At 49.9% G+C, this 11,987-nt stretch overlaps 3 protein-coding genes across 4 annotated transcripts; 1 reads left to right on the top strand and 2 right to left on the bottom strand.

The window, feature by feature from the left end:
• Positions 1–1,199: 1,199 nt before the first annotated feature.
• On the bottom strand, positions 1,200–2,175 carry SIT1 (signaling threshold regulating transmembrane adaptor 1). Its single transcript, XM_054584093.1, has 5 exons — positions 2,109–2,175; positions 1,841–2,027; positions 1,698–1,756; positions 1,526–1,587; positions 1,200–1,433 (listed from the first exon to the last, which is right to left on the bottom strand). Exons 1-5 carry the CDS (start codon positions 2,173–2,175, stop codon positions 1,200–1,202), a joined length of 609 nt encoding a protein of 202 aa, XP_054440068.1.
• Positions 2,176–5,841: 3,666 nt separating this feature from the next.
• On the top strand, positions 5,842–8,343 carry CCDC107 (coiled-coil domain containing 107). 2 transcript variants are annotated; one of them, XM_054584998.1, is made up of 6 exons: positions 5,842–6,030; positions 6,121–6,272; positions 7,577–7,637; positions 7,726–7,816; positions 7,899–8,011; positions 8,091–8,343. In XM_054584998.1, exons 1-6 carry the CDS (start codon positions 5,925–5,927, stop codon positions 8,321–8,323), a joined length of 756 nt encoding a protein of 251 aa, XP_054440973.1. In that variant the 5' UTR covers positions 5,842–5,924; the 3' UTR covers positions 8,324–8,343. The 2 variants fall into 2 exon arrangements, with proteins under 2 accessions (XP_054440973.1, XP_054440971.1); XM_054584996.1 differs by having other exon boundaries at positions 5,843–6,030; positions 7,574–7,637.
• A 516-nt stretch (positions 8,344–8,859) lies between these two features.
• ARHGEF39 (Rho guanine nucleotide exchange factor 39) lies at positions 8,860–11,987 on the bottom strand. The gene is made up of 9 exons (XM_054584995.1): positions 11,835–11,987; positions 11,553–11,647; positions 11,201–11,321; positions 10,817–10,935; positions 10,233–10,303; positions 9,863–9,991; positions 9,470–9,699; positions 9,133–9,221; positions 8,860–8,951 (listed from the first exon to the last, which is right to left on the bottom strand). Exons 1-9 carry the CDS (start codon positions 11,970–11,972, stop codon positions 8,936–8,938), a joined length of 1,008 nt encoding a protein of 335 aa, XP_054440970.1. The 5' UTR covers positions 11,973–11,987; the 3' UTR covers positions 8,860–8,935.

Raw genomic sequence — 11,987 nt, 5'->3', positions numbered from 1 at the left:
CGTAATTACAAAAAATCTCATAACGTTTTAAGAAAATTTACGATTTTGTGTTGGGCCTCATTTATAGCCATCCTGAGCTGCATGCGGCCTGTGCGCCGCAGGTTGGACACTCCTGGTTAGAGTGTGTGTGTGCGTGCACATGTGTGGGCATGTGTGTGGTCCCCCTTCTTATTGGGGCCACCAGGTGGGTCTCAGGTTCTGAGAAGCTGGAAAGTAAAAGCCTCAGCTTCCCCTTTCTTCTGCCCCTCACACCTCAGGTCTGTCAAGCTGGACCTGCATCTCCCTATGGGAAGACAGCCTAGACCACAAATTGTGGAGGGTGCAGCACAGCTGTAGAGTCCGTGGAGAGGGTAGGTCAGTGGCTGGTGAGGTTGCAGACTCTAGGGGATGGGAGAGGGGTGGCTCTGAATGTAAATTATGGGAATGTTCCAGAAGCAGCACCAGCATCTGAAGAGCTGGGCTCTGGCCTCCACTCCTGGCTCCCACCTCCACGTTCCCCCAGGAGGTAGGAAGTGCTCTGTGCAGACAGCAAAGCTCACACTCCCACCACGTGGGGTCTGTTGCAGGTTTGGAGTCCACTAGGTAAAATATAAACACTTTCTGAGAAATTTTATTTAAAAACTTGGGGACATAACAGAGGCAGCAGGATGGAAACTGGTATTCTCCTGCCATGGTTCTCAAATCAGAAGCCAGGCTTGGGTTCCTCAGGTTGCTGGTTCCAGGACCCCTCTAGCTTGTGGTCTCCCCAGGGGCATACCCAGCCAGGTCCTCTTAGGCTCTTACCTGCCCCCACCCCCACCCCCGCTGCCTACTGCCTGGGTTAGAGGGGACACTGAGGTGTCAGAGGTATACTGTAAGAGAGCAATAGTGGGGAGGATCTGGTAAAACTCCGGAAGGAGGAGGAAGTGAGAACCTGGGAGTTTGGGGACTGAGAAGAATCTATAGAAAAAAGAGATGGGGAAGGGGCCACTGCCTCTGCTTCCTCCATCCTCAAGACACTGGGGGCCTGCTTTTCCCTGAGATATCTCCCTCACAGGTCAGGTAGGAGGCTTGGGGAACATCACCTCCGGTGACTGGGCAATGGCTGACTGTCTTTGGGGCTTTGTTGGGAAAGAGTTGTGCCCCGGACAGGGTAGCAGTTTCCCCTGCAACAGAGGAGGCTGGGGAATTGCATGCCTCATTGTGCCAGACCCTCCTTCTCAGCTGGGTGCAGTCTGGCTGTTGGCGTAGGCCTGGTCTGGGAAGGAAGCCCCGGCTCTACGGGTCTGGGCACACACTGAGGCGTAGAGCTCCGGCTCTGGGCCTGAGGTCTGGGGCTTTGTCTCAGAGTCCAGCACCACCTCTGAGTACTTGATGGGAGTTCCAGGGTTCGGTATCCGGCCCTGAGGAGGCCGCAGCTGCAGGCTGGTATAGCACATCACATCCTCTGCGGCCTGGAGATGCAAGGCTGTTGGGAATTCACTGGACCCTTGAAAAAGCACCCCTCTTCCTTTCCTCCCCTCTTCCTCAACCACAACTGACTCACCCTGGTGGGGCCTCCAGGTGTTGGATCCTGTTGGACTGGACCTGGTTCTTGAGACAGCCGTCCTGGGACAGGTAACAGGAATCTGGTCACTTCTTGTTCTTCCTTCTGCAGCCCTTCATCCCACCCACCCAGGACCGGGAGTCTGCGCCGCTCCCCTCTGCCAGTTTCCTACCCGTCTTCAGGTAATGCAGGTTCCCGTACAGGGGGACCTCTTCCACAGACGCTCCAGAACTGCAACACAAAGTTTAGGGGATTAATGGGGACTTCTTGGTAAGGAGTAAACCTCAGTTATCCTATTTGTTTCCCCCCACTCACTGTCCCTCTCCTGGGTGGCTATTGCTCCGGCCTCTGGTCCATCGGAACAAGTGTGCAGCCAGTGAGATGAGAAGCAGCAGCGTCACAGCCCCTGAGAGGGCCCACAATCCCCAGCCATAGGAAAAGGAGGGAATTCCTGTGGATGTGAGAAGATGGGGGGTGGGGGGTGTTACTGCCCAGTCCAACCCTCCAGATCCCAGCAGAGGGGACTAGGGCCACATGACCCCTCCCCCTGCCCCTGCCCCTGCCCCTGCCCCGCCCAGCTTACCGGGTACTAGCGATACTGGCGGCGTGGAGTTCTTACAACTGCTAATGACTGTTGACGTCGGAACCATGTCGGCAGGCACCCTGCCCTGAGCCTAGGTGTAAGCCTGGCTTATGGTCTGACAGCTGCAGCAGCCCCCCTTACTCCCACCCCTCCCTGGGCCTGGCCCCCACAGCTCATCATCCCCAATACTGCTGATGGCAAAGTTGCTGGTTTCCGGGGAGGAAGGGGGAGGGGAGGGATGAGTGAAAGAACAGACACCACCCAGTTGCCTGCACCTGCACCACCCAGCAGCTCCTGAACTTCCGCACTCGCTCCTACCCGGTGCCCCCTCCCCGTCAGCCCTGTACCCGCTTTGGCCAAAGAAGAGAGAGGCAGACCTGTGCCACTGTGTAGGTGAGCCCATGAAGGCTCCATGGGAGGCAGAGGTGGCATGAGGCAGGACAGACAGACAAGGAAGCCAGGCTTTATGATAGAGATACGCCTACGCCACAGGATGCCTGATTTTCTCTCCCACTCTGAGTCTCATGCAGGAGGATGTGTTCCTCAGTAAGTATGCTCGAAAGTGGAATGGGATTGGGAGTCTCCTGGTATGTAACAACTCACCACACCCTAAGGCTGATCCAAGGTGAATGTGCTAGGATGGCCATTGTCATTGCCATTATTATTGGTATAGAGAAAGCTAGATTCCCCCTCCCAACCCACTTCATCCAAACTGTTCCTAAGAACTGTCAATCTCAAAAGTTTCTGAAGTAAAGAAACCCCTGCCCCTGTTCTACCCTGGGAAAATGAGCCCTGTCTTTGCACTTTTTCACTCCGGAGAGTGGAGTCCCTGCCCTGCCCAGAGACAGGCCAATCAGCAAGAGGCTATTCACGTGGAAAGAGGGAGTTTAGGTTCCAAATTTAAACCTTACACCAGAGGTCAGAGATATGTTTTGTCTGGCCCATAAAATGTTTTTTAAAAAATTTAAAATCATTGCAGTGGTGTGCCAAGGACAGGGATGGCAAGAGTGGCCCTGACCCTTCAGTTGCAGGCAATAAGAGGGTATCACCTGCAGAAAATTTTAAAACAAAGCCAACTAAAAATCAGTCTCCTTTTTATTACCACCATGTTCCAGCAATTCTAAAAAAAAATGTCAGGTGTAAAGTACTCCTCTCTGAAAAATCTTTTGTAGATCAAAGTCTAAATTGTTGTGGTTACTGATAAGCTTTAATAGATGGTAATCTACATAGAAGTTGATCTGGAGAACTTCCAGTTAATTACACAATTGGCCCCTGACATAAACAGATTCATCTATGTGTGTTTCTATCTAGAATTAGTTCTTAACAGTTTGGAGTTGTTCAGGCTTGTTTGGCACAATTTCTGTCTCCAACTCCTGTGATAGTACGTATTCCTGCATTTAACCCATAGATTTATAATAAACAATAATAGCACAACGATTGTAAAGTCAAAGAAATTGAACTTGAGTTACTTTTCTTATGTCATGTTAGGTGACCTCTCAGAGTTTTTATTTATATTGAAAATTTCTGGAATTTATTGTGAAGTAGAGTGTTTATAAATCTTTGCCAAACATCCTTATGGCCCAGAAACTGAACCTGAACCACAGGCATGGGCCCTGAGCAAGAACAGAACCAGCAACCTTTTGTTTTGCAGAATATCACCCCACCAACTGAGCCACACTGGTCAGGGCTCAACTGCCTGAATTTTTGACCCTTACTGTTAGTTATTTTTTGTTTTGTTTTGTTTTATTTTTTGCCTTTATTATTTGTTTCATTTCCTGGTTATTACCGAAAATAATTTTGTCCTACAGAAAAGGAGAATTTTTTTAAATGATTCACTCAGGTGTCAAATATGCTAAATATTCCTTGTCAACATTTAAAAACTGAGAAATTTCTAATTTTTAAAAATTTCAATTTGTTGATTTTTTTTTTTTTCCTTTTTGGAAAAAAATCAGAATATCTGACGACAGTGGGCCGAAAATTTCCTAAAGGAAACAATCAGTTGCGGGCCATTTATCATATTATACCTGGCCTGAATCACTTATTTACATTGACTACACCAACTGGCTTGGGGTCAAGCTTTGGACTACACTGCTCTGCAATCCAGGCTGCCTCTGGGTAGTCAGCTAGCGACAACTTCCCTGGGTGTGAGTCTTGACCTGCGGTACCCTCTTCCCTTCTGGAAAGACAAGAAGATATACCGTATTTCATTCATTTCTTTAACACATGAGTACTTCATTTAACACACATGTACCAATTGCTTCTTTATGTGTCAAGTTCTGGAGATGCAAATATGAGTGGGAAGTGGTTTCTTTCCTCAAAGAGCTCTTAGTCTTAGTTAGAAAGACAACGCAAGGTATCCCAGGCAGTTATGAAAGACAGGGTGGAACAGAGGGAGACTATCAAGTCTGCCTGGAAAAGTCTTGGAAGGCAAGAAGGGGGAAAGCCTGGGGGCGGGGTGATGTGAGATGGATGATACAGGCACCAAAAATGGTTGCAATCTCCACCTTGCCTCTTACCTGATTAACAACACAACCTTCCTGAACTTTAGTTTTCTCATTTTTTAAAAAAATCTTAATTTTATTTACCTGTTGGGTCATTTGAAAACATTTACTTCGTTCGACAAGGATTCACTGAGTGCTTGCCAGAACCGTGCTAGGCTATAGGAATAAGATATATGGCTTCCGCTTTCACGGCATTTACAGTCTAGTGGTAATTAATGGACTAATTGACTTCTAAGAAATTAATTTATTGATTTTAGAGAGAGGAAAAGAGAGAGAAACATTGAATTGTTCCACTTATTTATGAATTCATTGGTTGAGTGTTGTATGTGACCTCACTGGGGATCAAACGTTCAACCTTGGTGTATCAGGATGATACTCCAACCAACGGAGCTACCCAGCCAGGGCACTAATGGGCTTTTAATGAATTGATTTTTAATGAATCAAAAGTGGATTGTTCCAGCTTTATTGAAATGTAACGGACATAATAGTGGTTTAAAGAAAGTACAATAGCTGTGTTCGTGAATAAACTGAAAGTTAACGATTCTGTATGAAGGGAACACACGAGCTCAGATCTGAAGGTTGTGTGTAGAAGGGAGCTGTGCAAAACAGAAGGCGCAGGAATCACTAACTTTCGATCAACAACGTACGAGAATACGAGAACTGGAGAGATCACATACTCCTTAAAATAGAGCCGCGCTGAGAATGAGCCCCGTGTGGTTGGTGCACGTAAGAGCGCACTGCCTGCGTAACTATCGCAGCTGACGGATGACACACCCCCCGCCACACGCCGCTCAGCTACCCGCCGAGGCGGGACCGCTTCTTGGCGGATTTAACAGTGAGAAGCTGGGGAGGTCTACGTGCATGTGCACGTGGCACTCTCTGCCCGTGGTCCGGGGACTTTCCCCTAGGCACAAATAAGGAACTAGGTCCTTCGAGTGTAGCCTAGGCAGCAGGCCTTCAGCACGAACTATCCGTGAGATTAGTGGTACTCTACTATTTATAGTTCCACTAGAAAACTTATCTTACGATTAGGGTGACAAAATTGGTGGTCTGAGAAATAAAACTCACTTTCTGGAAAATCTCCTAAGTCTCCTAGAGGCATTTCAGCTAATATAGAATACTTTAATAGGTAAGAAATAAATAATTTCGGAAAGCTGGGCCAATAGTCCTATGCAAATAACACATGGCCCGCCCACAGGCTGAGGTGGGCGTGTTTTTCTGGGGACGACCGAGGAGAGGCCTGCGCGCGTGCGCTTGCGCACTGGGACGCTCCGCGGACTCCCGCGGCACGGGGGACTTTAGTCTGTCGCCTACGATGGCGAGCGCACTCTCGCGTGTGGGTGTGCTGGGGCTGCTACTGGTGTCTGCGCTGCCCGGGGTCCTCGGAGACCGCTCCAGTCCCGACAGCCGGGCATACCCAGGTACCCCTGAGGGTTGCTGGGGGGAGGCTGGGGACTGCCCACGGGTCCCAGGTCCCAGCTCAATTGACCCCACTCTGCCCTCCTCCACAGGGGACCCCCACCAGGTCGGCCATAGGGCCAAGGAACTGCGGCGGCGGTCACCGCCCAAGGACCAACACGAGCGGGCCCGGGCCAGGGCGTTGCCTTTGGGGGCGCTGTACACCGCGGCTGTCGTGTCTTTTGTGCTATACAAGTGTTTGCAGGTGCGGGAAGACCAGGGGTGTTGATGCCCGGGGCCTGAATTTCCTATGGGGGCATTATGGTACCAAGAACAGGAGATACCTTCTGGTCCGTCTATGAAAGGAACAGTAGTTCCCTGGCTTTCCAACATGATCGGGTTATTTTGAGCTTCCAGCCACGTAATGGATGTAAGGGGCGCGTGGCAAATTGTAAATAATGAACATCACATTGAGTCCTCCCAACAATCCAATAAAGAGATTGTCACTTGCTCAGTGTCACTAAGAACTAGTAACTGGTGGACCTGGGATTTGAACCTAGGAACTGTCCATAAGTATAAAAATGGGGTTCCTGGTGAGATTCCTATCTTGGCACAAAAGGTTGGTTACTGTAGACAAGTGTTTAAGGTACCAAGCAGGCTCATGTTCTTGGGAAAGAGACCCTGAAATACGAACTGACAGTGCATTTTGGTGGGTTGAAACGGAAAGCAGTACCTACCTGGGCTGTATCTTCAGACCAGGCCTTGTCACTCAATTACATAGGGAAAGAAGGCTGAACCAATTTGGAGACGATTTAAAACTAGAAGGGATAGCTGATCATGACCCCAAATAGACTTCACAAACTGGGATAAAGGACTGAATTTAACGAGATTTAACTAGGAGAGAGAAATTCTATTCTTGGACCCAAATATAATCTGAAAGAAATATAATAGCAGCAGCTTATGTAGTTAATAAAGTTCATTTGCATGATGTGACAACTCATTTCCCAAATAAATGCCAGGAACAAAGTATTGTGCTTTATCTTCTGATCAGAACATTCCTGTAGAATTCTCTTCAGGGAACTGCTTTAAGAGCACAAACTCAGTAAAGTAACCAGAGAAAACTGTCAAATGAACACTGACTGAAAAAGGTCAGTGATAGTAAACCAGAGACATGGGGAAGGGGTGGGGGCGGAATAACCATTTTTAAATTTCTGAAGGGGCTCTCGTGTTGAAAAGACATGATTTTGAAAGGCTCTAATCAGCACAATGTAAAGTTTCATGAAGGACAGTTTTTGGATTTTTATATAAACTAATAACCAGGGCTTTCTGGAACTGGAGGGAGCTGCTCTTTTCCTAGAGGTGTTACAGTAGACCAATCACGGGTGAGGGCATACTGGCAGGTTGCTTCATGTCCTGGGTGAGGAGCTGGACTAGATGTGATTGTGATTCTGTCAGGTAAAATTCCAGTAGTTTTCTCTACTGCAAATTATCCTTCTCCTCTTACTGGCTTGGAGACTGAAGTGATGGAGAACCTTGTTGCTGCAGTATCACTCTTTCCTTCTACAGCAGGGGAAAAATAAGGCTGCTGTTCTCCAGGAGGAGGCCGGCAAGAAGGAATCATTGCAGTCAGGTGGGTTCTGCAGAAGTCTGCCTGATGGGGATTTAGGGGACCGCAGAAGGTAAGTAACCATTGCTCTCCTTTTTTCCCTTACCTCCAGAGCAGCAGCTGGTCCAGTTGATACAACAGCTGGCCCAGACAGAACAACACCTGAACAATCTGATGGCCCAGCTGGACCCCCTTTTTGAGAGGTAAGGAGAGCACTATGTGGCAGGTGAGAAGTGGGAACACAGTTATGTAGATTGGGCAGCCTCTGAGTGGACATATCTGCAGTGTGACTACCCTGGCTGGAGCACAGCAGGAGCTTTTGAATATGAAGTTACACACCATCCACCAGCTACTACAAAAGAACAAGCCAAACAAGTGTGTGGAGGTTCCAGAACCAGGTAACAGGCTCAGGGTGAGTTGAGTGGTAATAGAGACCAAGTCTCTGAAACTGGAACATGCCAGATCTTCCCCTCACAGAGGCCAGCATACCGTTTCCTGAGGACTTTTGTGTAAAGGATGAAGAAGAGGCGGCTGGTGACAGTCAGGCCTGGGAAGAGCACCTAAACTGGAGCACAGAGACAAGGAACCTAGCTGCTCCTCGGGGAGCGGAACAGGGGCTAAGGAGAAGATGCGGCAAGGCTGCGGCAAAGGGCCCCAGTCACAGCCCCCTCTGGGAAGGAGGGGCAGCAGCCGATGGTTTAGTAAAATAAAGTCTGTTCTTGTGATTGGATGCTCCTGTGTGCTTTTTCATTCCAGCTCGTCGCCCTCATACTAGGTGCCTAAGTACAACTAGCCCTTCTCAAAAAGCTTCCCTTATTAGGACAAAAAGAGGCTGCTTTCCAGTGTGAGAGCTAAGACAGACGGAGCTCCAGTTCTTTTCCTTGTATTCGTGAGGCCAGCGTCATGCCAGCCTTCAGGGCACAAAAATCCCTTTTCTGGTATCAAATAACTGAGATAGAAGGGTCTTTCCAGAAAACCAAACAAACAAACAAACAAAAAGCTTTACTTAAATCCAGTGGAAAAATAAAACTGTAAAAATAGCCACATTTGCAAAGCCACAGCCTTGATAAACGACTAGCCATAGACATAGCACCAAGCTTCTCAGCTCCAAATCCCCTCATCTGTGCTAGGGGGGCTGGATGAGTGAAGGTTCAGTTCGGTCAAACTTGGTTTCCTGATTCATAAGATCTCATCAAATAACTCAGTTTCAGGCAAACACGAAATGACCCTTCTCAAACCACGAAGCGTTCTGTGTTTTGTGTAGTTTTGTGCTCCTGACTGATCCCTGAAGTATCCTGGGTTCTGGAATTTGTAAGATTCTTCTAGTTCTTCTGGCTGCTGTGGAGAGAAGATGGTTCAGGCATTGGCATGAGCACTCAATTCAGACAAAATCACCTATGGGGTAAGGGTGTGGGGAGGTGTCCCAGGCAGACACAGGACACGGGACAGGATCAGAACTGCTCATCTCCAGCTCCTGGACCTCACCACAACACTCTTGCCAAGGGAGGGCACAGCTTACCTGATGGCCAGAGTCAGGCTGTGGGACCAGTGCAACAGCTCCTCCTGGTCTGTGGACATAAGCAGTAGCTTCTCGTGGGGAAAGGACAGCTAGGAAGAGACTACCTCTTAGTGCATGGCTCAGAAAGACCCAGGCTAAAGCTGAAGGCCTTGCTCCTCCCATGTGGGTAATTCAGGACTGAGGTGAGAACTAGGTATGAACCCCAAAACCCAGTCATCCTCTGTCAATGGAGATGGCTCATTTCTGATGAAAGGGGCCCAGGCCAAAGAGATAAACGAGCGCGTAGGTATTTGAGGCCTCTCCTACCTTACCTAGAACTGTCATCTTGTTAACTTACATTGAGCAGTCCACCACAAGGGCCTCCGGAGTGGCCAAAGACCTTGTGGAGTTGACACTGGGCCATGGGGTAGAGGGCCCGGCAAGTGAAGGTGCCATGCTGCAGCAGGTGCAATGCAGGTCGAGGCTTGGCCATGAGAAGCACATCAGAGAAGAGGAAGAACATTCGGGGCCGAGGTTTCCCACGGGGAGGCACCACCAACAGCCAGCCCTGGCGTAGGAACCAGCGACCTGGGGGATGGGAGAGCTGTTATTCTGATGTAGCTCCAGGACCATGATCCATGGGAACAGAAGGCAGGGAGGCTGAGAAAACAGAGGGTATGGTGCTGGTAATATTGAGGAAGAGGGATAAGAAAAGGGCAGATGAGGGCTGCGGGGGAAGTATACAGACTACCTGATGTGATCCCCTTTGCCTGGCGTCCACTGAGAAGAGCCTGGACACGCCGGAGGTGCTGGTCGTTCTTCTGTTTCTGACCAATGGCGTGGACTCTCTGGGCGGTCTCACTTATCAGCCGAGCAGCCCCTGGAATAACATCCCCAGCCCCATTTCCAGCACATCTTTGACTCTGGGGACTGGCAGGAGTGAAAGACAGGCTATACCCAAGGGGACCAGGACCTAACTTGAAGAGTAGGCAGAAAAATAGGGACATCATGTACATGTCAAAGGAAAATAGGGTCCTACCAGACATTGTTGGAAGTCACAACCAGAAAGGGATATAAGAAAGGCAGCCTTTGGCCCGAGTTTTGGCAGAGCAAGAACATACGTGTGAGCTGTTGGTGGTCAGGGCTGTTGGGACTTGTGTTTTCAGCCAAAGCAACAACAAGATTTTCATACCTAAAATTAGACAGTTGGAAGTCTATGAGGGGAAGTAGAGCTGGGCGAAATTCCCTCTGCCTGACACACACTTAACCCCCTACATATACTTGCATTGCAAAGCCAGGAAAGATCTGCTTCTGGCTATTGTATCCCCTCTTTCAAAACCTGGGCTCACACCATATGGCCCTTTCCCATCCCACATTGAAGAGTCAAGGGCAGACTCCAGAAATTGTAAGCTAGGACAGCCTCTCATCTCAGCAAACTCTTCCAAATAGCCTGTCACTAGCCCCGTGACATGTAGCCCCCTCACTTCAATGTGAGTTCTACTACAGCCCCAGCTAGGGGCCTGAGGCTGCCGCCTCCAGGTGCTCCAGTGGCTTCACAGTTACTTTTGCAAAAAGGATTTTAGGAGCAATTTGTCCCAAGAGAGGCCCTGGGGCAGGCCCCATGGAATCCTACAAGCTGAGGGCAGTGGTAAGCCATAGAGATTCAGAAAAGAGCAGTTGGCCAAGTTAGGGGGAATTCACTCACTGCTGGAGCCTCTGCAGAGGCAGCGGGAGCAGGTCCTGGAGCTGAAGGCCCCCAAATTCAGGGCGGCCTTCCTGGAGCCTTACAAATCTCCGGAAACGTTTGCTTTTCTTTAATTGTTCCTGGAGTGAGGAGGAAAGGGTTGGCAGCAGATGGGGAAGCCACTCCTTACCTTGTATTCCCCCGTCTATACATCCCCAGCCTTCAATAAGCCATGTGCACCTAAGTGAACCCCTATCATCCTACCAGGACTTGGCACAAAACTGGGCACCCAAGGGCTCTATAAATGCAGGAACAGTATGAATGAAGTTTAGGTCTCCAGATGAGGAGCAAATGTTTGGAGCAAGAGGGGAAGAGGGGAAGAACTTGAGGTCATCTTCAGGTTACCTGCAGGGTTGTCCGGGACCTCTCTGCATTCTCAGCAAACTGGGTGTACAGCTCCAGGTGGGGACAGAAGCCCTCCAGCCCCCGTCCCCAGTGCCCTCCTTCCAGGTAAGGAAGCAACTTTCTGCGTGGGTGAAGACAATAAAAGAGCTGCCGAAGAACTGCTCAGAGCACATTTAATTCTTATAACCCTGCCCTAGAGGTAGTGCTGTTACGCCATTTTTCAGGCGAACTGGGGCACTGGGCCAAGACCACAGGTGAAGTCATTGGCAGGCTCAGAATATGAACCTGGGTCTCTCCAACTCCGAAGCCAGGACTCCCCCTCATTCCCTCTCCTCATGCCCCTTCCACTCACTGGCTGGCGCTGTAAATGAGCTCCCAGGGCCCAAACAAGGCCTGGCGCTCTGGTGGTCGCAGGGTGCCCTTGGCTCTCAGAATCCCCACGAAATACTACGGAAGGAGAGAACACCGTTATCTAGCCTGCAGGAAGAGGCAAACTCCAAGGCAGCCCCTAAGTGCAGGCGGACAGGACAAGACCAACCCCCTCGGACCCCATACACGGGATCACTGACCTCGCAGAGACCCTCCCACACCCTGGGGTCCCCGCCCCATTCGAGAGAACGTGCGGGGCCCGCACCGTGGCCACCAGCCCCAGCTGTTCCTGGTAGCGCCGCTCGGTCTCCAGCAGCTCCCGGGCTGTGCAGGAGCGTTTCCGCTCCCAGCGGGCACGCTGCTCTTGCACCGGGCACCGAGCCCTGAGGATCGGGCTCTCCATACCTAGCTGACCCGT

The sequence above is a fragment of the Pteronotus mesoamericanus genome, unplaced genomic scaffold (assembly GCF_021234165.1).
Source record: "Pteronotus mesoamericanus isolate MK-2021 breed Mesoamerican mustached bat unplaced genomic scaffold, CSHL_Meso_final contig_78, whole genome shotgun sequence".
NCBI classification, from domain to species: Eukaryota; Metazoa; Chordata; class Mammalia; order Chiroptera; family Mormoopidae; genus Pteronotus; species Pteronotus mesoamericanus.
This window is presented reverse-complemented; position numbering and strand designations above follow the sequence as displayed.

Excerpts from the sequence above, each read along its gene's own strand:
- SIT1 (XM_054584093.1), bottom strand. The coding sequence starts at position 2,175 with ATGGTTCCGACGTCAACAGTCATTAGCAGTTGTAAGAACTCCACGCCG. Across the intron at positions 1,588-1,697 it reads CCTGCATTACCTGAAGACGG|GACGGCTGTCTCAAGAACCA; the intron begins GTAGGAAACTGG and ends TACCTGTCCCAG. Across the intron at positions 1,434-1,525 it reads CACCTGGAGGCCCCACCAGG|GCCGCAGAGGATGTGATGTG; the intron begins GTGAGTCAGTTG and ends TTGCATCTCCAG.
- CCDC107 (XM_054584996.1), top strand. The coding sequence starts at position 5,925 with ATGGCGAGCGCACTCTCGCGTGTGGGTGTGCTGGGGCTGCTACTGGTG. Across the intron at positions 7,638-7,725 it reads GAAGGAATCATTGCAGTCAG|AGCAGCAGCTGGTCCAGTTG; the intron begins GTGGGTTCTGCA and ends CCTTACCTCCAG. Across the intron at positions 7,817-7,898 it reads CTGGACCCCCTTTTTGAGAG|TGTGACTACCCTGGCTGGAG; the intron begins GTAAGGAGAGCA and ends ACATATCTGCAG.
- ARHGEF39 (XM_054584995.1), bottom strand. The coding sequence starts at position 11,972 with ATGGAGAGCCCGATCCTCAGGGCTCGGTGCCCGGTGCAAGAGCAGCGT. Across the intron at positions 10,936-11,200 it reads GGTCCCGGACAACCCTGCAG|GAACAATTAAAGAAAAGCAA; the intron begins GTAACCTGAAGA and ends TCCTCACTCCAG. Across the intron at positions 9,992-10,232 it reads TGACCACCAACAGCTCACAC|GGGCTGCTCGGCTGATAAGT; the intron begins GTATGTTCTTGC and ends ATGTTATTCCAG.